This window comes from Pipistrellus hanaki, assembly GCF_964339955.1.
Source record: "Pipistrellus hanaki genome assembly, chromosome: 11".
NCBI lineage: Eukaryota > Metazoa > Chordata > Mammalia > Chiroptera > Vespertilionidae > Pipistrellus > Pipistrellus hanaki.
This window is the reverse complement of record NC_140513.1, coordinates 67,990,022-68,015,211: the sequence shown is the minus strand read 5'-3', so window position 1 is coordinate 68,015,211 and position 25,190 is coordinate 67,990,022. Positions and strand designations below refer to the sequence as shown.

The following is a 25,190-nucleotide window of genomic DNA, read 5'->3' as shown; positions in this document are numbered from 1 at the left end:
GAGGTGCTTGTGGGAAGCAAGCTATTGATGTTTCTCTCATATTCTCTCTGTCTTTCTCTCTTCACTCTCTCTTGCTGTAACTGTCAAAAAAAGGAAAATATATCCTAGGGTAAGGATAAAAACATGTCATTGAAGTAGGAATACCATTTAAAGGAAACACATTACTTTCATAGATTGAATATTAAATATTAACACTTCAACAAGATAAAGTCTGAACATTAATATTATATGAGCTGTCATGTGTACCATAAGTTATAAACTTATAACCCACTAAAATAAGTGATGGGTATGTAATTAGCAGAACAGCAGAAGTGTTTGATGATAAGCAGAGCTATCACAGGAGTGAGTGTTCTAAGTGCTTTTCCTAAGAAGGAAATGTCCTCTGCAATAGGGTAAGGGCCACTCTAAAATGAGAAGTTGATCTCACTTGGATGCGTTTTGTTGAAAACCACTCATGGAAGGCCAGCGCCTGCTCCAGCTGGGAGAGGACTAGGCAGACCGAGAAATGTCATCACCAGATCCCCTCAAGGATTAATGGCTCCAAAGAACAAGATGCCTTTCTAAGTCTCCCTGTCATCTTACACCCAAGAGTGACTTTTTCCACCCTTCCAGTCCCACCCATGGGCAGACAGTGGCTTTTCACAAGTGTCAGACGAACATGGCACATGTGTAATCCCGCTTGTTCTACATCATCTCTCTTGTTTCACGCCAGGTCATAGCACTCCTGGGACCTGCCAAACAGAAGCTGGGCTGCCCTGGGGGAGGCGGGGCAGAGAAGATGCTTAGAGCCTCTCTCACCACCAGGGAAGGCTGCAATGTCCCTGGAAAGGCTGTATTGTCTGGTTCTGCTCCTGATTTGGTTCAAATGACCTTGAAAGGTGGAGGGATTCCTGTGAGTCCTCCACTCCGCATATAAAGGGCTGCCACAGGGAGCTCTCAGGACAGCACCAGTGGCCTTCACAATCAGAGCTGAGCAGTGAGGAGTGGGGCTGGGAGAAGGGCCTCCTTGGCTCCCAGCAGGATATTAGTTCACCTGCCAGTTCGTCTTAAGGTACAGTGTGCTGAGTGTGTGTTGTCAGGAGTGTGAACAGCTTGTCTGGGCTGACACTGGACATGCTTCTTATTCCTGTGCCTTTGGTGCCCACTTGGCCTCAGTCCCTCCTCCTTCGGAGCGGCCCACCTCACCATTTGGGCAGTGATATGCCCAGGCCCAGAGCGCTTTTCCCCTCTGACCTACAGCTGTCAGTCATGCATGGGTTTCCAGTTGCAGAGAGTAACAAAGCAGAAGCTAGTTCTTATCTTTCAGAACAAGGCTCTCTTAAGATTAAGTAAACACAGAATATGTCCCATCGTGATTGATTAGTAACTGAGTCCCAAGGAAACATTCACTAGAGGCCAGAATTCTGGAGGCTTCTCAGGAAGCTGATGGGCAGGAGGTATAAACGTTCTTTGGGGATTTTACCTAACAGAGTAACCTGGAACTTGGCAATTTAAACTGGAATTTTCTTTTGCTTTAGGTTATACATTTAACTATTATCTAATCCCTTACTAGACATAAGTGCGTGTGCTTACACAAAGTCAAGGTTCATCAAATGTTATTTGATTACTATTTATTAAAAGATAGTTCTAGTACTCTTTAAGTGTTACTTAATTAGCAAAGTAAATTTAAGAGTTGCCATTGGAATTATGACTTTTCCAAATTAGTAACGAGCTATGCAAATCAATCCAATTCTCTCAATAGATATAAAGGCTAGTGAAAATGCCTTTGCTGTGGAGAATACAGAGAAATAGAAATGTTTATTTATCAAAGAGCAGTTCCCTTTTCCCAAAAGTCTGCCAAATACTGATATTGCCCTTGCCATATGGGTAGGGCAACCAGGTATTCTCATTTGGACTGAAATAACTAATATTCAAAGCCCCTCCCACGTTGAACTTGATGTTGATGGATTTGCTTGCCTGTTAGAGCCAAGAGCCTCCATGAACCTCTAAAGCAAATAGCTCAACTCACAGGTGAGGACACTGAGGGAAGAATCTGCCAAATTCTACAAAATAAGCTTTCCTGATAGTCAATGAAACACATGAAATAAGAGGCAGTTAAATATGTACTAAGTAGTAACTATGTGTTAATAATAATATGGTTGAAATAACTGTAAGCCAAATATTATTTTTTTTAAATGAGAGAAAAAATAGGAATTAGAATTGGCCATGTAGATATCTGTTGACTGTTAGAACCTGACCATTTGTTCACTGACCTCGAAGTGTGTGTCTTTCCTATCAGCATAAGAATGCAATGAAACTAAAGTTAATGTTTATTTGTTTAACACTGAGTTTGTATGTGTAAAATGTAACAGAATGAAAACACACACTGTCTCGGTCTCAGCACAGCATGGCTTGTTTATTCATTAATTGAACAGATGTTTCAGTGCCAACTGCTTTGGGGATTTTACCTGACAGAGTAAACTGGCACTTGGCAACCTGGAACTGCTTCCAGGGTCTGTCTGGGGGTGCCATGCAGGTGTGGTCTCGGAGATCAAGACCAGAAGCAGTGCTTGTGCCTTTTCACAAGAGCCACATGAGCTGACAGCCTGGTCTTTGCTGCCCTAGCAGAGATGGGGCGTTCCTCCTGGAAGAGAGTTTTCTGTCCACCAATGATCCAACACTCATTTAAATGCAGAGGTCGATACGCAGTTACATACTGAACATTTAAAGACACATGGCCTTTGACCTGCAATTATACTTCTAGGAGTATGTGCTATAGATATGTTTATATATGTGGACAACATGAATGATTCACTCTGGGTTTTTGGGTAGTAGACCCAAACAGGACTGAATTTAAATGCCCATCAGTGTAAGACTGGCTGAATGAATTACGGCATACCCACACCATGGAGGCTATGAAACCTTGTGGGCTGGCCAGGAGATACTTTCTTAAGTGAAAACATCAGAAGCAGAGCAGTACATGTAGCATGATCTTTCTTGCAGAAACAAAATGACATGTACTCACAGGGCGTCAAAAGCGGGTTTGCAATTGTGCACACGCAAAACAGAGTTTATTATTCTACTATTTATTAATTACTGGATTGTTTTCGGTACGAACAACTGTACACTATTTTGCCCCACTCTGTATACACACACACATGCTTTCAATAAAAGGGAAAGATAAATGAGGTGGGAACAGTGGGTATCTAAGGGGACGGTAGCTGGCTGCAGTTAGAAAGGAGGTGAAGGACTGTGACTCCTGGGTTTCCATGCTTCAGTTCTCTGAAGTGCTTTGCTGTGTCCAAGGACTACATTTACATGTTCCTGGTGTAGCCTTAAAGGAGCATCATTGCTAATGGTGTAAAACTGAAACCTGTTGACCAAGTTACTGTGGGGATTTTCTGAAGAGAGCCATTGGGTGAATTATGGCGTGCGATAACTTTCACATGTGTGTATTTCCAAGCGCGAACCAAAGGCCTCCTGCAGTGCTCGGGGAGGGAGGGGACCGTGCAGGCCAGTCTGTCTTTCTGTGGCTCTCAGTGCCTGGTTCCCCTCAGCACCAGCAGCCAGTGTGCAGCTGTGTTGCTCCCCTGGGCAGCCGGGCTGCCCCTCCCACCACTTGGGTTTCTGAGGAATTATGTTCCATTGATCAGTCATCCAGCTTGTTTAGGAAGCACACCCTTTGCAATAGGAATGTGGGGCAACCACCACAGTCATGTAAATCTCACTCAACAGGGAAAGAGAGATGATTAAGGAGCCTGCCATCCAGATATTCGATGGCCTTAAAGAAAAAATGTTTCTGGAAACTCAATTATTTTTGAGCAATCAGACTCATGCCACTCTTTTAAACGAAAGAAATAACACAGATTAGGGTTCATGTCTCTTTAATCTCTTTCAATCTTTGACAATTTTTTCAGTCTTTCTTTGGACATATTTAACAGGTGGTAGTTAGGTATTTTGTATAATTGCTTGAATTTGAGTTTGTTTACAGTTTTCTCATGAACAGACTGAAGTTTGTGGAGTAAGGGAAGGATGCCACAGAGGCAATGTCCCAGCTGTCACATGGTGTTGGGGTCACGTGATATGAACATTGCTTATTCCCAGTGATGTGAACCTTGATCACATGGTTGAGGTGCTGTTTGTTTCTCCACTGCAGTTACCATTTTCCCATCAGTCACAAGTCACAACAGATGCAAGAAGTAGAGGGTGAGCAATGAAGGAATTTGTAGTCATCTTTAAAACCAGTACAATAATTAGCAATTTTTTGGAGGGATGTTTTGAAACTATGCAAATACCCTGCATTTTCTTAAAGTTTCATCCACTAATTTTATTATTCACTAGAGGACTGGTGCATGAAATTTATCCACTGGGGGCGGGGAGAGGTTCCTTAGCTGGGCCTGCACCCTCTCTAATCCGGGACCCCTCGGGGGATGTTATGGCAGTATGACATTCCTCACAATCAGGACCATTGGCTCCTAAATGCTCACCTACCTGCCTGCCTGATCACACCTAACTGCCCTCTCCTGCTATCGTCATCACACCGAACTGCCTCTGACTTGGCCCCTGCCACAGTGCCTTGGTCTGGAAGGAGGACCTGACAACCAGAAGATGCCTAGTCTATCAGGTCTAATTAGCATATTACCCTTTTATTGGTATAGATTAATGGATCCTGCCTGTAGCAATTATTACTGTGATATTCTCATGGAGATTTTATATCCCTTCATTTCTTCTGCATTTATTCATCAGGATAGTTCTGAAAACAATAGTTGCTGCTCCCTCATTTACAATATTTATTTCAATAATTTATGTGAGTTTGGATTCATTCTTTCATTTGTAACTAATATCATGCTACTTATTTTGCTGCTCAAATTGTTTTCAGTTTTGGCTATGGAGAGCTTTCAAGATGGTTCTTCCGTCTTTTTGCAATGCCCCCACTTGTGTCTTAAGCCCTTGCTTACTCTTGGCATTAAAAATGCTCACTGCAAAGAATGTCAAAAGGTAAAATTGACCAGGGTTTATCTATTGATGTTTGTGTATTGCACAAGAGTCTGAGTGAGGATGGGGGTAAATTTGAGAGAAGCAAGCCAAATAACCATTTTTCTCTTAAAAGGAAAGAAAAGTCATTTTTATTTATTTTTTTAAATATTTTTTATTTTGAGATCATTATAGATTGTACAGAATTTTTAAAAATATTTTTTATTGAGTTTTTACAGAGGGGAAGAGAGAGGGATAGAAAGCTAGAAACATCTATAACAGAGAAACATCGATCAGCTGCCTCTTTGCACACCCAAAGTACGTACCCTTGACCGGAATCGAACCTGGGACCTTTCAGTCTGCACGCTGCTGCTCTATCCACTGAGTCAACCCGGTTTTGGCTATTTATTTCATTTTTATTTGAAGATAATTTTAAATCTGCAAAGTATTATCAAAATAAAGAATTGTCATATACTGTTAACCCAAGTACACCCTCCATCACCCGCTTTGCTTTAAGATTTGCTTTATCTTTCCACATAGTTTGATGAACCATTTAAGAATAAGTTGACTCATCATGAGCCTTCACCTCAAAATACTTCATTGTGAACGTCCTAAGAACACAGCCATTTCCTTCCATATTCAGAGCACAGTTGTCAACACCAGGAAGTTTAATGTAATGATCCATATTCCAGCTTGTACATGGACTCAGTTTTGAGCTACACAGCAGCTGGAAATTTAATTTCTGAGCCAATCACCTAACTAGATGGATATTTATGATCTTACTGGTCCTCATTCCCAGCTGGGTTCCCAGAGCATCTGTCTTCTACAAGAGTGCTGTCCGGTCTATGGTGGCCAAGACCCCACACCAAGTTCACAGGACTGAGAGCACCGGTTAGACGTGGGTGGGTCTAAGCAATTCCCTGGCAGGGCTTTTGTGGCGATTATCCTTTTTGATGACAGACACTAACTAGTCTTCTTTTCTAGGGCAGGTGCACGTTCCCTGGAATGAGAGAGGAAGGAGGTTCAAACTGTGGGAGGTGAGGACAGGACCTTTGCAACCAGACAGCGTAGGTTCAGAACCAGCATTAACTGGTTCTGTGATACTGACAAGCACTTAGAACTTCTCAGCCTGGCTTCTCCTCCGGTAACTGGGGAAATGATGAGACTTCCTTCCCCGAGCTGCTGTCATCATGAAGACAGTCCTCAGTATCTCACTGGCATCTGCAGAGGAGGGTGTGTGGCTCAGGTTACTCAGGTGTCATGTCAGCACCCAGTGAGTGGAAAGACCCGGTCTGTGAGGGCAGCAGGTTTGCCCTAGATTCTGGCTCTGGGACTGAGGGACGGTCCCTCACTTCCCAGACAGAGTCCTCACCCACAAATACGGGAATAGAAACTAGCACAGTATGTTGAGAATTAAATGAGATAGCATTTGAGACTGTACTCAATGCAGTTTGCTATGAGCATTGATGATGACAATAATGATAAGCATTTACAGTGGGCCAGATTCTATTCTATGTCAGGCACTTTGGCTGCTAATCTACAGTTAATTCACAGAAAAAGCCATTCCCCCCCCCCCCAATAGGAGGTATTTAAGCTGTAGGAAGGATATAGGTTCCTCTCTTACTGCCCACGTGGCCTTTTATTTCACTTGCGCCTTTTCTTAAGTCCAATGTCAAATTGTTAGCAAATTCTGAAAGGCTTTGAAGGACATTAATTGGAGGGCAAACTGGGGACAGGGACTCAAGACTTAACTCCAAAGAGCTTGACTGAATTGTGGAGGAGAGGTTACAAAGAAAATGTTTTCTAAAAGGTGCTGAGCTGAGGAGAAGCACTCTCACACATTGCTCCCACTTCCATCTGTGAAGAGGAAAGGGGATGAAGGAAATCTCATCTTAATCTCTGTCCAGTGGGGCCCAGAGTGGGGATGGGAGGAGAAACCAAGCAAATCCCACCAAAGGCTGTCCTCATCTTAGCACCTGGGCCTAGGAGCATCATCCCTTAAGGTGTTTCATGCAGAGTGACAAGGTCCACCTGAGAAGCAATATGTGGCAGCCACGTCCTTGGCACCTGTGGAGGCAGAATTTCCAGGTGATGGGAGGGGCGTTTGTGCAGGATGGTCAGGGGTACACTTCACAAAGTGCTGGTGTAGGAAGAGTCAATGTCCCATGAGCATTGTGTTTGTGTGTGTGTCTATGTGTATGTCCTTATCATGAAATGCATAAAACTGCTTGCAGTGTGCTCCTCTGACAAAGGTATTAGAGAGGGAAAAGGAAGTCTGTCTCCCTGTAATATCATGGAATAATCTTGAAAAAAGCTCAGCTAGTCCCGCCTTGACAAAGAATAATGATCTTCACACGCTCAGACAGTTTAACCAGGACGTGTGCTTCTAGAGCCGCCCAGCTCTTCCCAGGAGCACCATCTCTGTAGCGATTGCCATGTCATGAGCCAGTGATGAGCATGGAGTTGGAGTAGGGTGGGGCTTGAGCAATGACTGAGGCCTGCACAGCACTTTGAGGACTGATGGCATTCAACGTGAGCTCAATGAGGAGCATAGCAATAAGCCAGATGTCACAGACCAGCAGCCCACCACCCAGGAGTTGGGGGCCTGTCAGCAGATTTTATCTGGCCACTAGTGAGAAGAGTCTTGCTTCATCCCTAAGTCACTGTCACTCCTTGTTGTCACTCCGGGGGTGGGCATCATTGCCAATCCCAATGCCTTTACTCTATGTTAAAAAAGAGAAATATGTCTCTGTATCATGTTTATATCAAAATTGGGAATACAAAAAGCAAACTCAGTGATCCTGATATTCTTAAAGGGGAAGAAGCTACTATTCCTAAGAGTTTATTGTGAAGATAACCAGAATGACTCACTCATGTGAACTTCCAGCCATTGTAGTTATTTACACTTGCTGCTGCTGAGTTTTGTGCCATTGAGGGTGAAGGGAAACGCAGTTATCTGAATATCAATTTTAAAAGTCCTATATTCTTAGAGAATGTCAGGAGAGGTCACCTGGGAAGTCCATTTCCCTCCCATCTGCAAACACCACGGGATGAAAGTAGCTAATTGAAATTTAGATGAATGACTGCAAAAATATAAACGAGTTTTATTTTAAATGTGGCTTAAGAGCAAAATGGAGACACCTCATTTTGAAAAATTCCTCCGGAAAAAATAAGACATATCTCTAAGAAGATCTTAGATATATTAGAAGTGATTCGGGAGGTTTCGGGTACCTGAAAGGTCACATGTCCGCACATTCCTTCGGATTTATTTCTGTGACTGGAAAAGCACCATGCACCTGTCTCTAGGAGCTCACAGTGCTCTCCCTTCTCCCTGGTCCCACTGAGAGCAGGACTTGGAAAGTGATGCCTGTTGCTCTCCTCAGCGCCCTCTGCAGGTGCAGGGAGTAGCAGTCAGGACTCACAGGGAAAACTGGACACCATTCATTCCTTGCTCCCTGCTATATTCTGATGTTTTTCTAAAACTGATATCAATTTTGTTTCTTAACAGTATATAGCAGATGATCCCAGCTACTAATATGCTTCTCACTGAGCATAGTAAATGGAGCAACAAATCCAAAACAAGTAAAAAAAAAAAAAGAAATAAAGGAGGGGTGGTGGTGGAGGATGTTACAAGCCATCTGAAACAGAATGCATCTCCCTTGTAGCAGTTCTGACAAGTCAGCATGATCTTAGCTCAGGTTCCCAGAAGTTCCCAGCAAAACAAGCAGTTAGGCTTAGCAATAACCTGGGGTTTGAGTCTTTATCAGAGTGGCCACTGTCAACTGTAGTAACATAACCACTTCCTAGGCCTGTCGGGCATCCCTCAGTGACTGTTCACAGTGATTCCCAAACATTCATCCTCAACGGTGTAGGGGTGAACCTCACCACCAAGAGCTTTTGCTAAAGGCTTCTCTGGACACAGCCCCACACTGGACTTTGGACAGGAAAGGAAACATCTTGCCCCTGAGATTGAAGAATTTCTAGTCTTGTCAGCTCAGCAACAGAGGTAGATAAACCTTAAATATACGCGGAGTCGATAAGGAGCAAAGCATTTAATATCATAAGTAAACTAGAGACAGTGAGAACGTTGGTGGTGATTCCCTGGGAGGGACAGACTGTGAGCGCCCAAACACGCACTGGCTGTTGGGTAGATGAATGTTGGGAAGTGGATGGCAGTGTGTTGGCAGTTCCCTCTACCTGATCACATTTAATCTCCACCTCATGGATAGAGAAACGTGGGCTCAGAGCATAGGCAGCGTTTGGGACTGAAGTCATAATAATGGCTACAGTTGTCTGTCCTCATTCTCAGCTCCCAGTGGCCATCTCTTGTCATGAGGATTGATGGAGGAGAGAGCATCTACTTATAAGATAGACAAACCTAGGTTCACAGTCCCATTCCTTCACGTTCAGTAATGAGACGACAGGCAAATTCTGATTTCTCATCAGACCAGTGAGTGTGGAATAACCCATCTCCGAGTTGTAGTGAGGATCAAATGAACCTGTCTGTGTAAAATGCCCATCTCACGCTATGTGCTCAGTAATTGTTATTCTCTGAGGAAGAATGGGAAGGGCATAACATTGTTGAGTGTCTATTCACTATTTGCACATGTTGCCCGTTTCACATGCAACTGTAAAGCAACAGTTACAGGATAATTTTTTAAAAAGTTAAAATCATGACAATGTAAAATAAACATTTCAAGTATTGTACCAAGCTTAATAATTAATTAATGAGGTAATTAGTAAGATATTACAATGTATTTAAAGGGGAATTTTAGAAAACACATATAGGCAATAAAGAACTGTCAAATGAATTTAAAAGTTTATGAAAAATTGGTTGGTATCTATAGAAATATAAGTTACATCCCACTGACAAAATGTATTTGAATTTCTATGTTCAAGAATGACTGGTACTACCATATTTTTTTGTATAATTTACAGAGTTGTAAACCAGTTCAAGGACAATGAAAGTGCCTGGCCTATATATAACCAGATAATCTGGAACAGTTACTCAACACCTTTTTGTTCATTTCAATTCTTTTTGCAATATTTTCTGATTATTACCCACACTTATATTTGTGAAAACAGGCTCAGAGTGGCTGTGTGACTTGTTCAGACTCAATAAAAATCTAAAAGGCAATGACTGCATTCAAGCACATCTTTCTCTATTCCCAAATTAGAGTGGCTTTATTTGAGGGGCTGAGATTTGTTATTTTCTTTTTGTTTAATTTTAGGGGATGAACAATCAATACATCCGTCGGGAAGTCTTTTGCTGTGAAACTTGTCACGAGCTCAAAAGCTTCTGGGAAAAAGAAATAAGCAAACAGACTTACTATCGGGAGCTGGAGGAAGAGCGTCAGGGAAGGAGCGCCCTGAGGAAGTATGTGGGTGCTTTTCTGCTACTTTTGAAAAGTAGGGTTCCCCAGAAACAGACCAGATGTGAAGATGGAGAGACGGGATGTTTTCATGACCGGTTGTTCTGAGAGTGAGAGTGTGGGCTGTGGTATGGTGAAGTCGCTGCTGCCAAGAAGAAGGAAGAATGAGGTCTTAGGAGGGGCACCAGGGGTACGTGGAGCCACAGCAGAAGCACCAGCTTCTCATCAGGGGGCAGAGACAGAACCAAAGGGACAGGCTAAGCCAGAGCCTCTCCTGGTCTCCATGGGAAAGGCGAGGAAATGCGAGGAAGGGCAGGCACACACGTTGGGACAGTTTGAATAATCCCAGTGGGTTTGTTTAGTCTGTGGATGTGGTCCCCAGCTGCCTGGTCCCTTCCCATGGGATGGGTTAGGACAGAGAAAATAGGGATTCACATGGGACTATTAGGTAAGTAAGAGCTGGGGTCACAGGAGCAGGATTGATCCAGATGCTTAGCAGCCAAGCTTTTGAGAGAGGGCAAGTCCTGGGATGGACAGTCCTTCTGTGGCCACCATGCATTTTACGGTCAGAATATCATAAAGTTTCAAAAGTTAAAGACATGTTAAACTCCTCTCCCAATTCAGTCTTACCACAATCTACACCAGAGTCCCTAAACCTCAGCACATTTGACATTTTGGGTCAGATAATTCTTGTTAACTATATCTTGACATTAACAAATGTGGCCTGGAAGGCATTGACACCCCATTGAGAACCAATGACTTGTAGACAAAATGAGCATTTTTATATAAATAACAATGAGATTCTGTTGTTTATAGCTAGATGAAGTACAGAATATCTTCTCTACCCCACCTGTTACCATCCCCAGCACATGAGATTATACTAAATTTCAGGATTAGGTCAACAGGTATGTGTGTGAAAGACCCCTACATCTGGGTTATACATATTAAGGTCTGTGGGGGAAGGCTAATGTGGCCTTTTCCTCACTGGCAAATGAACTTGTGCTCTAGCCAAAGGAGTTGGCTCAGAGGGGACACTTACTTGCGTGAGAAGACATGTGTCATATGTGTCAACGTTGCTCTGAGTACAAGGGCAGCACCTGCCTGAACGTGTGCAGGTCCCTGCAGCACATGGAACAGCTGTTTCCCAGAGAAGGTCTATGTTTTCTGCCCCTAAAGCAGGAACACCCCAGCCAAGTGGTCTGTTTGACAAGATGTCCACTCGCAAATGAAGTGGCAGCTGGGCATTCTGCTAGTCAGCAAGACACCGTGCCTCCATGTTTCTTAGCATGCTGAGCTGAAAACAAGTGTAATTCACATGTGCTGAATCAACATCCTATGTAATAAAAGCATATTATGCAAATTGACCATCACTTCAAAACACAAGATGGCCACCCCCATGTGGATACAAGGTGGCCACCACAAGATGGCCAGCACGGAAAGGCAGTTGTGGGCAATCAGGCCAGCAGCGGAGGTCAGTTGCGGGTAACCAGGTGTGCAGAGGAGGGCAGGTAGGAGTGACCAGGCATGCAGGGGAGGACAGTTGGGGGGGACCAGGCTTGCAGGGGAGGGCAGTTGGGGGTGGCCAGGTATGCAGGAACAAGCAGTTAGGGATGACCATGTGTTCAGGGGAGGGCATTAGCTGCAACCAGGCTGGCAAGGGAGGGCAGTTAGAGGTGACCAGGCTGGCAAGGGAAGGTAGTTAGAGGTGACTAGGCCAGCAGGGGAGGCAGTTGGGGGCAACCAGTTATGCAGGGAAGGGCAGTTGGGGGGGGGACCAGGCCTGCAGGGGAGGGCAGTTGAGGGGGACCAGGCCTCCAAGGGAGGGCAGTTGGGGGGGGACCAGGCATACAGAGGCGGAAAGTTAGAGGCCATCAGGCTTGCAAGGGGAGCAGTTAGGCGTTGGTTAGGCTGGCAGGGAAGTGGTTATGGGGTGATCAGGTTGGCAGACAGAAGCGGTTAAGGGCAATCAGGAATGCAGGCAGGTGAGAGGGATGTCTGACTGCTTAGGCACAATCCCACTGGGCCTAACGGGGCTGTCGGACATCCGTCAAGGGGTTCCAGATTGGAGAGGGTGCAGGCTGGGCTGAGGGACACCTCCCTCCCCCCAGGAATTTTGTGCACTGCGCCACTAGTTTACCTATAAAAGCCTTCCTTAGCTCCTGAGGGGAAATAGCCTGTGTCCACACCCAGACACTAGTTTTGCCACCAAGCCAGCTCCGTTCCCGTGTAATGTAAAAACCAGGCTCTTCTGCATGCTAGAGCCCACAAGCAGTCCTGGGGATTCCAGGGGAGCAAGAAGAGTCGGTGGTGGGGTCCCGGCCCTCTTCCTCCACTCAGTCCTGGTCCACAAACTGATGGAACCAGATGCCAGTAAGAACTCTCTACCACAGCTTCCCTTCCAGAAGCCCTGGGTGCAATATTAAAAGCAAAACTTGCAACATGATCTAATTTGGTCAAAATACTTGTGTATATGTACACATACAAAGTCTACCTGTAAGTATTGGGAGAAGGTTAGAAGACAATGCACTCAGATATTAAGAGTGGTAATATTTGACTCTTGGGATGGCAGAGTTTGTGTGTGTGCTATTATCTCCAAAGTTTCTATAACATTACTGTGCCATTTTGTAATTAATGAAAAAAATATGTAGAAAAGGCCACCAAATGCAAATGGTGCATAAAGCAAATGCATTAATTCTCCAGGCTCCCATGTGCCACCAAAATGACCTAATCAAAGTTTGGATTAGTTTGCTCTTCTTCTATAGGCAAAATAATAAATTTTTAAAATGTGAACTTTGATTAAAAAATGGCAGTGGAGTAAGTGGAGGTGATACAGAAACGCCCCTAGGACCAACCTGGAAATACAACGAAAATTTAAAAAAAAATTAAAAACTAAAAAAAACCCCAACTATCCTAAATAGCCAACTGAAGACTAGCTGGAGAGAACCCTAATAGGCCAGGACGGAAAGTGGAGACCATATTGAGACTGATAGGAAGGGCTCCCACAGACAGCAGCTAAAGTCCTGGGAAGACATCTCAGCTATGGGGGGTTTCCCACTGAGAACTCTGGGGTCTAATGCCCAAGCTGGGCTCCCAGCACAGAGCACCAGAACTGAGAAAGGTACCCACATAACACCTGACTATGAAAAGCAGTAGGGTTATTGTTGCCAGAGAGAGTCAACTGGAAATGTCTAAATACAAAATTTCATGTGCAGCCACTCACCTTGGGCTGCAGTAGAGGGAGGGCAGAGAAAAATATCTATCTACCCAAACCAATCTATCGATTGAACACAATCTCTATGAAGATACCAATGGCATACTTCACAGAGCTGGAACAAACACTATAAACATTTATATGGAGTCATTAAAGATCCCAAATAGCTGCAGCAATCTTGAGAAAGAAGAACAAAGTAGGAGGGATCACAATACTGGATATCAAGCTATACTACAAAGCCATTATAACCCCAACAGCTTGGTACAGTCACAAAACAGGCATATAAAACAATGGATCAGAACAGAGACCCAGAAATTGGCCCACACCATTATGTCAATTTATATTTGACAAAGGAGGCAAGAACATACAATGGAGTAAAGACAGCATCTTCAACAAATGGTGTTGGAAAAACAGGACAGACACATGCAAAAATATGAAAGTAGATCACCAACTTACAGCATAAGGATGAATAAAGGACTTAAATGCAAGGTGAGAAACCATAAACTGTGAGAGGAGAACATAGACAGTAAAATCTCAGACATCTCACATAACAATATGTTTACAGATACATCTTGGAGGGCAAAAGAGACTATGGAAAAATAAATATAGGGAATACATCAAAATAAAAAGCTTCTGTGTAGCAAAAGAAAGCAGCATCAAAATGAAAAGGGAACCCACTGTATGGGAGAACACATTGCCAATGATACACCTGATAAGGGGTTAATTTCCAAAATATATAAAGTACTATATAACTCAACAAAAGGCAGACAAACAATCCAATTAAAAAATGGACAGAAGACCTGAATAGACATTTCTCCAAGAGAACATACAAATGGCCAAGAGACATGAAAAATGCTTAAAGTCACTAATTACCAAAGAATGAAAGTTAAAAGTTCAATGAGATGTCACCTCACACCTGTCAGAATAACTATCCTAAAAAAATGAACAAACAAGTGCTGGGGAAGATGTGGAGAAAAGAGAATCCTCCTTCACTGCTGATGGGAATGCAGACTGGTGCAGTCACTGTGGAGAACAGAATGGAGTTTCCTCAAAAAATTAAAAATGGAACTTGTTTGACCCAGTGATCCCACTTCTGGGAATATATCCTAAAAAAACCAAAATACCAATCATAAGGAATATATGCACCCCTATGTTCATAGCAGTGTCATTTACAATAGCTAAGATTTGAAAACAGTCCAAGTGCCCATCAGTAGATGAATGCATCAAAAAGCTGTGGGAAATTTACACCATGGAATACTATGCAGCTGTAAAAAATAAGAGATCTCTTACAGCAGGATGGACCTGGAAAATATTATGCTAAGTGAGCTAAGCCAATCTCAGGGAACAAATCACATGATCTCACTTATTTGTGGAATCTGATGAACAAAATAATTTGAACAATAAAACAGGACCTGAAGCATGGAGGCATGGAACAGAGTGATGCACCTCGATGTGGGGATGGGGAGGAGTGCTGGAAGAGATAAACCAAAGAACTTAGATACTTACATGCATAGCCATGGCCACGGCCAATAGGATGGTGAGGACCTGTCAAGGGATAGAGGGGGTAGGTCTGGGAGGAGGGAGGTAAAGGGAGTGGGAAATGGGAGATATCTGTAATAATATCAACAGTAAAAAATATATATTTAAAAAGACCAAAAAAAAGTGATCTTCCTGAAAGACGTCATTATTCTGTCCCCCGAATAAAAGTTTAAAGACTTGGCAGAGTCGCTGCATTGGGTGGGGCAGAGGAAGGCCTGAGAGGGGGCAGTGGAGGCAGCTTCCTGTGCCCCTCCTCTGTGCTGGAGTCTCACTCACCAGCACTGTTACACGTATGAACAGCAAATAAAATCCAACTCTTCCTAATTTGGTAAATAATGAATGACGACTTAGTGGTTTTATCATTATTTTTTTCTAAAACACAAAACGCACATCCACATACAATATATCCCTCATGAGCCAGGTTGCACCAAAATGGAAGGGAAAAAAATGTTTTCAAACCAAAAAGAGAGTAAGAACATTTGTTAACTCAGCAAATGCAAGTCCTTGTGCCATGAAGAAATGTCCTAGTGAACAAGGAAGACAGAAACCTGGAAACTCTCTTCCAACCCCTGTGCTGATGGAACAAGGTCAGCATTACTTTGTGTCCCCCTCACTTTGCTGAGCTACCAGCCAGGGCTTGTGGTGGAGGGAAATGGTGTCTGTCTCAGACATGCCCGTAAATTGCCTGCGGGGTCACAGGCCCGGAGGATGCAGGGGAGCCATTTTCCTGGTGGAGGCTGCACTGGCAGAGGCCCTGGAGCTGAGGTCACAAGGCAAAGTGTGTGACCCCAGAACTGCACACGCCCATGCTCTCTCCCAGTGCAGCTACAAAGACACAACACGGCGTAAGTGGGAGAAGGTGAAAACCGCCTGCAAATCACTGAGGGAGGCAACCTGAGAAAGCCAAGTGCAGCGTGTGCCTGGCTTGGGAGACAGTCCCAGTGTGCACCTATCATTCTGCAGTAACTGTGGATGGCACTTACTTTCCAACAGCCTGTCCCTTTAGAGGGTAAATTACAGGGACACCTGAGTCTACGTGACCAGCCTGGAATTTTAACTGAGAAATGTGCCGTGCTTCTATGCAAGAAGGAGTCTTCAAATTACCTCCTTGGGACTTAGCAGAACCCACAGGGTCAGGGAGAGGTCACATCTGGTGGCCTGAGTGGACAGAGGGGTTAGCAAGCCTCAACACAAGACCACGCACCTCCTCTGCTCAGATTCCTGTTTTTCATCTGTGTCCATCAGAATGCTGTCAGCGGCAGGTGACAAAACATTCAACTCATAGCTCTGAGCCAGGTGAAATCAGTATTTCAATCTTTTTATAAAATAAGAGTTCATCTACAAACAATAACCAATGATAAAAAATTAGTTAGATTTTTTGATTCACACTGAATGTGTGAGGAAAGTGGCTGGTAAATTGGGTTGGTCAGTGGGATGCCAGGGTTGCCAGCCCAAGCTGACCGTGGACATGGTCTGCCCTGTGACTTGACCCACCGGGAGCTACTGGTCACAGGAAAACAAAATCAGGCCCATCTGTCCTCGCTAAGGACAGACAACTGTGAGGCACGTCATTACTGTGCTGCAGCAGGAGAGGCAAAACCATCATCTGACCTTTCATATTAAAGCAGCAGTGCAGAGGTTCTGCTTGGCTTACTGAGATCTGAAAGGGGAGCCCAGGAACTCAGTAATTATCAATTCCCCGACGACAGGGATGACTATTTGCTGTCTTCTCTCCACTGGGGCGGCCACAGAGTGCTCCTCCAGCTCCTCCAGGATCACTTGCAATGGGGAGCACCGCCGCATGGAGCTCCGGGGCCACCTCTCTGGATCTGCACTGCGTCTGAGCTGAGGCCACACTTACCCCAGCTGCTCCTCGACAATGACTGGTCACAGCATGAGAGACTAGTCCTGGGCAGTTCCCACATGGCAGGGCTCCTCAGGCGGGCTGCCCTTGCTCAGGCACAAGCTCTCAGAGCTGTGCTGGTGTGGGCTCTTCCCAGCTCAGCCCTCCTTCCTTCTCGCTGTCCTTTCCCATCATGGCAGTCTGGAGGCTCTCCCTGCCACTTCTGTTCCTTCCCCCAGTTATTTGTTGTGGGTCAATCCTCCAAATCTGCTACTTGGAGGATTCAGGCTGACACACATATGTTGTGCCGAGCACATGAGAGAAAGCATCTCATTATGTGCCCCATTCATCTCCACTGGTTCCCAGTGAGAACAAGATTCTGGTTCAAGAATCTCATGAACACCATCCTCCTTTCTAGTCAAACCCCTTATATATCAAGGGTAATTGGTGTTTCTAAATGTAACTACAACTCCCCCACAAAGCAGAAAAATCTGGAACAATAGTGGGAAATACCATTTGGTCTCCATTTGAAAAGTGAGTTCAATGTTTCTAGGCAGATGGAAAAAGTTCTCTTCAAGCTGTCATGTCCGTTGTATTGCTACTCTACTGTGTCTGTCCATATACATGCGGTTTGATAGCTGGGCTCCCTATTCTGTTCCATTGATTTGTGTGTTTATTTCTCTGCCAATACCATGCTGTTTTGATTATTGTAGCTCTGTAGTATAATTTGAAATCAGTTTACTAGGGCAGGCCAGTAGCTCCTGAACAACAGATGAGCAGATCACTCAGACACAGTTTGACTGTGCAAGAAGAGGGCTAAGAAGCCCCTGGCTTTAGTAGCCAGAGCAGCCTCTACTGCCTCCCTCGTTAGGCCTTTGAGGCAGTCCTTAGATGTATGTTGGACTTGACATACATCGTTTCATGGTCACCATCTCCCTTTTTTTTTTTTTTTTTAAAGTTCCATCATTTTGTCGTACGTACATATGTGCTTTTTGTTTTTTTATTACTTATGTACTACAAGTAAAGACCAGGAATTGTAATCTTTCTTTAATTTTTTTTTTTTTTTTTTTTTTTTTTTTACTGTTTCACTTCATTACTGCTGTGTATGTGCTCCATGTGAGTGACACAGGTACTTATGTAGGTGGGTTCCGGCTTATGGTTAAAATCACACTACGTGGCATCGTAGGAACAGATCTCCTACGTAACCCGAGGACCTACTGTGTTGGAATTATTGTCTTTAGATACAGTCAGCAGGGAGAGTAACCTTGGGAGGACACAGGTTACATTGTCCTCTAGGCAAGGGCATTCAGGGATCGAGCATAAGGATTCCAGGAAACACCCGGGGTCTGCGAGTACACAGGTTTGTTTGGAAACATCTAGGAATAATCAGGGACACTGTCTCCGTCACTCCCCTAAGTCTCCTCTAAGTCGGAATTCCAATACACAGGGCAGGCAGCCTTCCACACACTGTCCTTTTCTAAGAAAGTCCTCCTTACAGCTTTCCAACCAAATCTCTTGTGCTCCAGTTTCATTCTTTTGGCTCAGGATTGCTTTGTCTCTGCAGGGTCTTTGTAGTTCCATACAAACCTGATGATTTCTCATCCTATTTCTTTAAAAAGTGACCTTGGGATTTTTATGTTGATTGCATTAAACCTGTGTAATGCTTTGGGTAATATGGCCATTTTGACTACATTGATTCTTCCAGTCCATGAACATAAAGTATTTTTCCATTTTGTTGTGTATTTTTCAATCTCTTTTAATAATGCTTTGTAATTTTCAGTATATATTGTAGGTGTTTCACATTCTTTGTTAATTTATTCTTAAATAAACCAGTCAATTTTCAGTGTTTTATTTTTTGGTTGTAATTACAAAAGAAATTGTGCTTTTTTTTCTGAAGTTTTATTGTTAGTATACAGAATGGCAATTGATTTTGTATCCTGCAACTTGACTGTATTTGTTACTGGGTCTAATGGTTTTTAGTGATGTCTTGGAGTTTTCTATATACAGCATCATGTCATGTGTAAAAAGGCACCCTGCTTGGATGCCTTTTATTTCTTTCCGTTGCCTTATTGCCCTGGCTAGGACTCCCAGCTCTCTGCGGAATAAGAGTGATGAGAGTGGACATCTTGTCTTGTTCCTGATCTTGGAGGAAAGGTGATCATTATTCACCACTGAGTATGATATTGAGTGAGGGTTTATCATAGATGGCCTTTATTGTGTTGATGTGCTTTCCTTCTATTCCTGTTATTGAGTGTTTTAATTGTAAATGGATGTTGTATCTTATCAAAACTTTTTGGGCATCCATTGATGAGATCATATGAATTTTATCCTTTCTTTTGTTAATGTAGTGTATTCTGTTAATTGGTTTGTATGTGTTGCACCCTCCTTGTGTCCTGGAATGAGCTCCATTTGACTGTGATGCTTTATTTTTTGGATTTAGTGTTATATTCAATTTGCAAGTATTTTTGTTTAGGATTTCTACACTTGTATTCATCAGAGATATTGGTCTGTAATTTTCTCTTTTGTTATATATTTGCCAAAATTTGGTATCAGGGTTATATTAACCTCATAGAATATGGTAAAAGATTGCTTCTTTAATTTTTTGGAAGAGTTTGAGAAGGATGGATTTTAAATCTTCTGTGAACATTTGGTAGAATTCACTGGTGATACCATCTGGTCCTGGACTTCTGTTTTTTGGCAGGTTTTTTATGGTTGTTTCAATTTCCTCACTGCTGATTGGTCTATTTAGATTTTCCAATTCTTCATGATTTAGTCTAGGAAAGTCATATATTTCTAGAAACTTATCTATTTCATCTTGTTAATTGAATTTGGTGGCATATAGTCTTTCATAATATTCTAGTATGATCCTTTGTATTTCTGCCATGTCTGTGGTGAGTTTTTTCATTTATGATTTTGTTTACGTGGGTCTTTTCCCTTTTTTCCTTTAGTGAGTCTAGACAGTGGTTTGTCAATTTTTTTAATTTAAATTCTTTATTGTTTAAAGTATTATTACATAAGTCTTGTTTTACCCCCATTCACCTCTCCCCACCCCCACCCCCAGCACATGCCCTCAACCTCCTTCCCCCATATGTGTCCATTGGTTATGCTCATATGCATGCATACAAATCCTTTGGTTGATCTCTGAATTTTATTAAACTTTTCAAACAACCTGTTCTTTGTTTTATTCATTTTTTTTCATAGTCTTTTTATTCTCTATTTCATTTCATTCTGCTCTAATTTTATTATTTCTTTTCTTCTGCTGACTTTGGGTTGCTTTTGTTCTCTCTTTCTATTACCTCATGGTGTGATGTTACATTATTTACTTGGGGTTTTTCTTGTTTCTTGAGCTTGGCTTGTAATGATATAAACTTCCATCTTATTACTGCTTACACCAAATTCCAGAGGTTTTGATATATTGTATTGTCATTCTCATTTGGTTCTATATATCTTTTGATATCATCTTTTATTCCTTTTTTTTTTTTTTTGGCCCAGTCAATTTTCAGTAGTATATCACTTAATCTCCACATATTTATAGATTTCTTTATGTCTGTTTTGCAGTTCATTTCTAATTTCAAGGCATTGTGGTCAGAGAATATGCTTGGTATAATTTCAATCTTCTTGAATTTGTTGATGCTAATTTTGTGACCAACATATGGTCTATCCCATGTACATGTATCCCATGAGAATGTCCCATGTGCATTGGAAAAGAATGCACAATCTGATTTTATCGGATGCAAGGTTCTGTAAATGTTAATTATGTCTACTTGGTCTAGTGTTTCATTTAAGGCCAATATTTATTAATTGATTTTCTATTTGGTTGATCTGTCTAGAGCTGTCAATAGAGTATTAAGGTCCCAATTATCATTGTGTTTTGATCAATTTCTCCCCTAGTTCTGTGAGTAGTTGTTTTATATATTTCAGTGCTCCCTGATTGGGTGCATATATATTAGAAGTGCTATGTCTTATTGATGTAGTGTTCCCTTTGTCCTTATAAAGTACCTATCCTTGTCACATGTTATCTTTGTGATCTTGAAATCTATTTTGTCAGATGTAAGGATGGCCACACCTGTTTTTGTGTGAATGTTGTTTGCTTGGAAAAATCCCTTTTCATCCTTTTATTACTTTGTCTTTGCAGCTTAGATATGTCTCTTGTAGGCAGCATATGGTTGAGTTTTGTTTTTTGATCCATTCTGCTACTCTGTGCCTCTTCATTGGTGAATTCAGACCATTTCCATTAAGTATGAGGATTTCCTATAGCCGGTTTAATCTTTTGTTTTATGATAATTCTGTGCCTTCATTGGTTCTTTTCCTTGTGTTTCTGTTGTTTTTGTTTGATGTATTCCATACATCTTTCTTCAGTTTCCTCTGTTTTTAAGCTATATATCCTGGTTTGGGGATTTCTGTGTGTGGTTCCTATATAATAAAAGCCTAATATGCTAAGTGTCCAGTTGTCTGTTCAACCAAAGAATAATATGCTAATGATATGCCAAGGTTACTCAACTCCTGGCTTTAATGTGCACTGACCACCAGAGAATGGACATCTCCAACCAGTAGGTTAGTTTACTGCTGGGGTCTGGCCGATTGGGACTGAGTGAGATGGGCCAGACACACCCTAGAGCCCTCTTGCAGCCCCTCCCTGGTTGACTAACTTCCCCAGCCCCAATCATGCACCAGTGGGTCCATTGACCTAGTCTGCACCCTCTCATAATCCTGGACCCCTCAATGTTAGAGAGCCAGTTTCAGTCCAATCCTATAGGCCAGGCCGAGAGAACCCCTGGTACATGGATTTGTGCACCATAGTTAGGTTTATAAAAAATGAAGTTGCATATACACCATAATTTGTTTTCTTATTTTCATTTTTTACTGCATCTTATCTTCATCTTTCTTTGTCACTTCAGACTTTCCCCCTCCCTTTTTATATTTTTGTCACAAACTCTCCCTGTTTCTTATGTTGTAAGTTTGTTTTGTTTTTTCTTGGTGATCTTACTAATAGTATTGTGACTTTATGGTCTTTGTTTCAAGTAGAATAACTCCCTTGAGTATTTCCTGAAATTGAGATTTTCTGATGATAAAATCCCCCAGCTTCGGTATGTCTGGGAATATTTTTATTTCTCCTTCATATTTAAAGAATAATTTTGCTGGATATATTGTTTGTGGCCAGTAATTTTTCTCTTTCAGAATTTGAATATTTGGTTCTACTTTCTTGTGGCCTATAGAGAATCTGTTGAGAAGTTGGATAAAATTCTGATGGGTTTTCCTTTGTAAATCAACTTCCTTCTTTTCCATAGCTGCTCTGATAATTTTTTCTTCTTTGTCACTAATTTTGACAGCTTTAATACCAACTGCCTTGGAGAGGGCCTGTCTGGATTGACATAACTGTGTTCTGATTACTTCTTGGATTCAAGGATCTAGTCTTTCCATAGATTTTGGACATTGACATCCACTATTTGTTTTATTATAATAGACTCTCCATCCCATGCTCCCTCTCTTTCTTCTCCGCAATGCTTATAATTCTAATATCACCTTTTCTGATGGAGTCAGATAGCTCTGGTAGAGCTCTTTCATTTTTCTGTATGCTCAGGTCTCTCTCTTCTTCCCTCTGCATCATTTCTTGCTTCATATCTTCAATATCATTAATTATTTCCTCTATCTTGTTGATTCTGTTTTCTATAGTCAGTAGTTTATTCTCCATTTCCTTATTGGCACTCTTCATTTCCAGATTTTCTGATTGATTCTTTTTTAAAACTCCAATCTATTTGGTAAAGTATTCATATGATTCCTTGATTTGTTTTCTGAGTGCACTGAATTCTCTGTTGGTATTTTCTTGCATCTTGTTGAGTATTTTCAGAACTGCAATCTTGAAATCTCTGTTATATATATCACATGTTTCCATGTGTTCCAGTTAGCTTTCTGATGAATTTTCATTTCCTTTCTGGTCATCTTTGTTACTGTGGTTCTTCATGGTACTTGCTGTCCTCCTTTGCTTACACATTTATCTCTGAAAGGTCTTTCTACTATTTTCTAACAGTTGGTGCTGGATTGGAAGATTTTTACTTGTGTGGTCTTCCAGTCTTGAATCTCTGCAGCTTCCATAGGCAGTACAGCTGCACTGCTTGGGGTGGGGTTTGTTTGCCTCATCATAGTGGCAACCCCTGACCTTCCAGGGGTCCTGCCAATGGCTGTTTTGGCTTTCATTGTGAGAGTTTTTTGTTTTGTTAATCCTTACCCAAGGTTATTTTTCCATTGATTTTTAGAGAGAACGGAAGAAAGGGTGTGAGGCAGAGAGAAAGAAACATCAATGTGAGAGAGACACATCAATTGGTTGCCTCCCACACTCTCCCCAACAGAGTACATACCCTTGAGTGGAATCAATCCCATGACCATTCATTCTAAGGGCCAGTGCTCTAACCAATGAGTGAAACCTGTTAGGGCAAGATTTTTTTTTCTTTTTATATTTCTCTTTTTTGTGTGTTTTTCTTGGTGGGTTTTGGTATCTGGTTTGTTTGTTGGTTAGTTGGTTGGTTTTGATCATTCTATGAGGTGGGTGGTACCTCATTGTGGATTTAATTTACATTTTTCTAATTATGTTGAGCATCTTATATAGGCTTATTTGTCATCCATACAACTTATTTGGTAAAATGTCTGTTCAAAGTTTTTACCAATTGAGTTTGAAATTTTATATATTCTGGTACCAAGTCCATGAATATGTGATTTTTAAATATTTTTTTTCTCTGTTTGTCTTTTATTTTATTTGAAGCATCTTTTATAGAGCAAATCTAAGTCCCAAATCTTATTTTTTTAAATGAATCATGCCTTTTGTTTTGTATCTAAGAATTCTTCCTTATACCAAGGAGTATAATACAGACATCATTTTGTGGGTGTTTTCCTAAAAGTATTAGTATTACAGTTATGTTATATCTATGATTAATTTTGTATAAGATGTGGAATATGGGTAAAAGTTCATCTTTTCTTTTGAATATGGATGTATGATGTCCTCGCCTCATTTTCTCATTTGTTAAAACATATGTGTGTGTGTGTGTGTGTGTGTGTGTGTGTGTGTGTGTGCATAGATAGATAGATAGATAGATAGATAGATAGATAGATATTGGAGGCCCATTGCAGGAAGCTTCCTGGAAGAATAGGGCTTTCTGCAGCCTTGTCTGCTACCCCACCTGTTTCCCTCCCTTTCCCACTGTCCTGCTTGCTTCTCCACAGCTTCTCTGACTTCAGCGGTGCTTGGCTTCCTTCTACACTGTTTTCAGTCTTTGCTTTGAGCCTGGGTATGCAAATTAACTGACATCTTGGTTGGGTTAATTTGCATACTCACTCCTGATTGGCTGGTGAGCATGGCTTGTGGGCATAGCCTAGGTATGGTCAATTTGCATGTTTCTCATTTATTAGATAGGATACAGTTGTCTTTAGCCCTTGTCAAAAGCAATTGGCCTTATGTATATTTATTTCTGGGCTCTCTATTTAAACCCATTGATCTATTTGGAATAAATCTTCACCAACACCACACTGTCTTGATGGTGGTAGCCTTATACTAAGTCTTAAAATCATGCAGTGTGAATCCTCCAACTCTCTTTTATTTCAAAATTGTTTTTGCTAATCTATTACTTTTGCCATTCCATATAAAATGTAGAATTCACTTATTCTTATCTACAAGAAATGGGACGTTGGTTGAAATTACATTGAGTCTATATAGGAAGAAATAAACTCTGGGGGGAAATTATATATTCAGAGGCTTTGCTCATTTGCTATGCATTTTTTTCTTCACTAATTTATAAAAGTGATGTTTCTCTTAATGATGTTCTTTTATAAGAAAAGAAAAGAAAAGAAAAGAAAAGAAAAGAAAAGAAAAGAAAAGAAAAGAAAAGAAAAAAACACTTTTATGGGACCAGCATACACGGAGGCAAGTGCACTAATCCCCATGTACTCTTTCTCCCCCTCAGGCTCAGAGAAGGATGGAAAAGAAGACTGGAGGAAAGACTGAGGATGCTGGACAATCCTGAGGAGAAGCCCCAGGAGGCAAACACTGTGGGCTGACAGCCTCCTGCCTCCTCCACTTCACAGATACAAAGCCAAGGGCACTTTGATAGGAGATACAAGAATGCTTCCATTATGCCCACTTACTGAGCAGGACACTCTGTTTGCTCTCCCATTCACATGCGAATCCTTCCTGTGCTCATGGAAGTCACTACCCAATGCATTCTCCCTGCAGGAGAAGGATGACTGCCATTGGGATATGAAGCTCCGGTGATTTACTACAAAA

General features: G+C 42.0%; 1 protein-coding gene across 1 annotated transcript; it reads left to right on the top strand.

The window, feature by feature from the left end:
• Nucleotides 1-865: 865 nt before the first annotated feature.
• On the top strand, nt 866-24,964 carry LOC311629757 (protein FAM240B-like; the record flags this gene model as incomplete). The annotated part of the gene is made up of 3 exons (XM_084898139.1): nt 866-892; nt 10,185-10,330; nt 24,871-24,964. 3 exons carry the CDS (start codon nt 866-868, stop codon nt 24,962-24,964), a joined length of 267 nt encoding a protein of 88 aa, XP_084754265.1.
• Between the last annotated feature and the right edge of the window lie 226 nt (nt 24,965-25,190).